This window comes from Miscanthus floridulus, chromosome 7 (genome assembly GCF_019320115.1).
Source record: "Miscanthus floridulus cultivar M001 chromosome 7, ASM1932011v1, whole genome shotgun sequence".
NCBI classification, from domain to species: Eukaryota; Viridiplantae; Streptophyta; class Magnoliopsida; order Poales; family Poaceae; genus Miscanthus; species Miscanthus floridulus.
The window spans coordinates 20,570,511-20,574,237 of record NC_089586.1 but is presented as its reverse complement, the minus strand read 5'-3'; the positions used below and the strand labels follow the sequence as shown (position 1 = coordinate 20,574,237).

General features: G+C 39.4%; 1 protein-coding gene across 1 annotated transcript; it reads left to right on the top strand.

The window, feature by feature from the left end:
- Positions 1-1,281: 1,281 nt before the first annotated feature.
- LOC136465192 (uncharacterized) lies at positions 1,282-1,938 on the top strand. Its single transcript, XM_066464028.1, has one exon. It carries the CDS (start codon positions 1,282-1,284, stop codon positions 1,936-1,938), a length of 657 nt encoding a protein of 218 aa, XP_066320125.1.
- Positions 1,939-3,727: the final 1,789 nt, after the last annotated feature.

The following is a 3,727-nucleotide window of genomic DNA, read 5'->3' as shown; positions in this document are numbered from 1 at the left end:
CGAATCCTCCCCTATCGGATTTCTGTTCCCTCCATCGCCACCTACCGACGCTAGTCCAGGGTCTTCCTCAGTTCGGCATTCAGATGCAACATGGTAAGAGAACTTGTGAACCTCTTCGTTGTGATGTAGATTATTGCATGTTTTTTCCTTCTGAAAATAGATATCAGTAGATTCTCAGTAGGTGTCTTTGATTATCAGTAGATTACTACATGTCTTTGATTATCAGTAAAGTAGTGCATTTGGTTGACGTGATATGTTTCCCAGAAGAGTAGTTTGCTTCTTCTCTTTTGTATCTGCCTTACGTAGTGGTTATTAACAATTGCTTAATCAAGAAGGTAGTGGTTATTTATTAAATTAGTTGTAAGATTATTAGTAGATTACTACATGTATTTGATTATCAGCAGATTACTGCATGTCTTTGAAATGTTGGACTAGCAGTAGCAGTGAAAGATTACTACATGATTATCAGTAACCGGATTGCCGGCTTAAACCACCCAGTAAAGAACCTTTTGTGTTCAATCTTCATTATGTTATGCCAAATGTATTCATAGGAAAGTCTCTTTTTCCTCTTATGAGTGCATAATTAGAGGTAACCCGATGAGAAAGCAAGCTTGTGTTATGCATTTTGGATAACTTTTATGGTTTTTTCTAGTTTACTGAACCTTAGTATTTGCAATTATTCTCTGCACCTCAAAGCACACTTAATAGCAATTCAATGATGATAAGGACAGCTGAATGCTCGCATTATTGACGCATTTCTTGATAAGGACAGGATATTTCATTCTTGTATGTTTCATGATGGTAACTGCTCTGTCACTATTTCTTTTTATAGGGATAAAGACACACAAGGTGGTTTCATGAGGTACTTTGGCAATCAGCCACATAATTTTCATTTGGTTGGTACACCTTCTCACAATAGCCATGTCAATATATCTATTCCTGAAACCAATGGAGGAAGTTCTCCCTCAGAGGTGGAATTCTTATCAGAGCAGCTACCTGTTCTAGTCAATGATGAGAACGAAATGGTTAGGACACAAAGATGAAAGATTGATGAGTGCTTGGATTGAAAATTCAACGGGCTCAACCACTGAAGCCGATAGGAAGGGCGAAGCATATTGGGGTGATGTTATCAAGGCATACAACAAGGAGACCCCATCACAAAGGAAAAGGAATGCAAAGCAAGCCAAGGATCGTTGGCACAAAATTAATAGGTGGTGTGATCTCTTTGAATTTGAGTATTTGAAGGCTCGCAGGGTGTTCACAAGTGGCTACTCCGATGAGATGTGGATGGATACAGCCAAGAAGTTCTATTTGGATCACAAGCTTGGAACTTTTGTGATTAAGAATGTTTGGAAAATTTGTCGTGAAGTGCCGAAGTGGAAAACATACAACGAAGAGCTGAAGAACGCTCGTAAAAGGAAGTCATATCACCTCGAAGAAGACGTGGAAAATGTTGACAGTGAAGATGAGATGCCAAAGCGACCAATGGGACAAAAGGCAGCTAAAAAGTCCGCTCTTGCTACAAAAGGCAAGTCAAAGGCAATGGGTGATGATGGAAAATCAGAGGAATCCGCAAATCATGTGGAAAAGCTTGATAAATTGAGCAAGATCCAAGAAGAAGTTAATGCAAACCGCATGAAGGTACTAGAGATGCAGCAAAAGTTGTCTTCCGATAAGATTGAGACCACAAGGCTTACCCATTTAACAGCACAAGAGAACAGAGAGTCCAAGAAACTTGAGATGGAAGGGAGGAGGCTTGAGATGGAATCAAAGAAGCTTGAGATGGAGGGGAAGAAGCTTGAGAAAGAATCAAAGATGATGGATGCATATAACAACCTCATCTCACAAGATACAAGTTCAATGACAGACGACAAAAAGTCTGAGCGACTTGCTGCCATGAAGTGTTTAAGGAAGATGTTTTTTCCTGAAATTATCTAATGATTATTCTGAAGTTTCCCGGGTGCAATGTATGCTTCCTGATTTTACATGTTATCTTGCTTCCTGATTTTACATGTTATCTAATGATTATTCTGAAATTATCTTGCTATATGCTTCCTGATCAGTAGCATGTCATCTCATATGTCCGTTGTTGAATTCTCAGTTAGCTTTCTCAGCTGAAAACTACTATCAGTTGTTCGTCTGATCTTCTCCTTCGTTCTGTTTATTTACAGGATAAGAATCAGAAAGCTAGTTGTTATCAATGCTCAACCAGATGCTGATGTATGGAGCTGTCATGCTTTTATTTTCTAATTTCATAGTATCTTGAAAATTTGCTAATTTCTTTGGCTGTCATGCTGATGTATGGAGTTGCAGAAATGCCAATGCATAGTACCTTGAAACATTTCTAATTTCTTTGGCTTCATTTTGTGTATTCAACGTAGCTGTGAATCCATTATCTATCAAACAGCAACAATGATATACAAAATGATATTCATAAATGATCTTGGCTACATGCAAAGTATTAAATAGTTTGCAGATGATCCCTGTCTGTGGCTTGTATGATCTGTCCTTCTAGCTGTCTGTACATCAGATTCGAGGCTCTTGCAGACGACCTCCGGTCTGTGGGTTGTACATGCCCTTAAGCCTAATTAGTCCATGATTTGATAACACCGTGCTACAGTAACATGTGCTAATGACAAATTAATTAGGCTTAAAAAAATCATCTCGTAAATTAGTCTCCACCTATATAATTAGTTTTATAATCAATCTATATTTAATGTTCTTTATTAGTATCTAAACATTTAATGTGACGTGAATTTTAGAAGCCACTCAATAACCAAACACCCCTTCCTCCGCCTGCTCCGATCGGCTCTCGCTCCGCGAGCTCGGACGCTCCATGATTTGCCGACGCATCGGAGACCGCCGCAGTCACCCATGCGCATGTCTCCGCTCAGTTCGAGACTCCATCGATCCATCAAGACGCGGACTCTATTGTCGATCATCGATGTCAGCTCACGCACGGGCAGTAGGGCACAGGCGATCCCTATGATCATCGATCGATCCTACTTCCTGCGGGCAGCGGCAGTGCGGCATCGTCCCGACGTCCCGTCCGTCTCCCAATCTCCCTCTGGCCTTTGGCGGTCTGCTCTTTGGGTTCTGGCCATGCCGGCTGCCGCTGCCGTCCTACTATACCCGCCTGCCCCGCTGCACCATGAAGATTTGAAGTGAAATTGTGCAAATCGATCTCACGCACAGGCTTGTAATTGTTGTCGTGAATCGTCTGTTTTTTTTTCTTTCAGAACTTGTTCACGCCGTGAAGACTAGAATCATCTGCTTTTTTTTTCATAATATTAGAAGATAATATATCTTGCGAGTTTTTTACGGACTACGATTCCATCATTGCTTTTTACATCATGCTACAATAATATACACATTCGTTGAGCAAGATATTTTAGGTGGATGAAGATGATATATCGAGACATTGAGAAAGTTACGGACTACGATTCTACCATTGCTTTTTACATTATGCTACAATAATATACACATTCGTTGAGAAAGATATTTTAGGTGGATGAAGATGATATATCGAGACATTGAGAAAGCGGCGGCAAAAAAAGTCAGATGGGTAGTATTGTAAGTTATCAGTAATGCATTTGAACTATTTATATTGTAATTTGGTGAATTTAAGATTTATTATGTTATTTAGTGCATGTATAATAAATTATGTTGCTAATTTACAATTGTTTATCGAATCAATAAATGGTTTTTACTGAATTGTTAAATATCT

Coding starts and splice junctions, on each gene's coding strand:
- LOC136465192 (XM_066464028.1), top strand. CDS start 1,282: ATGTGGATGGATACAGCCAAGAAGTTCTATTTGGATCACAAGCTTGGA.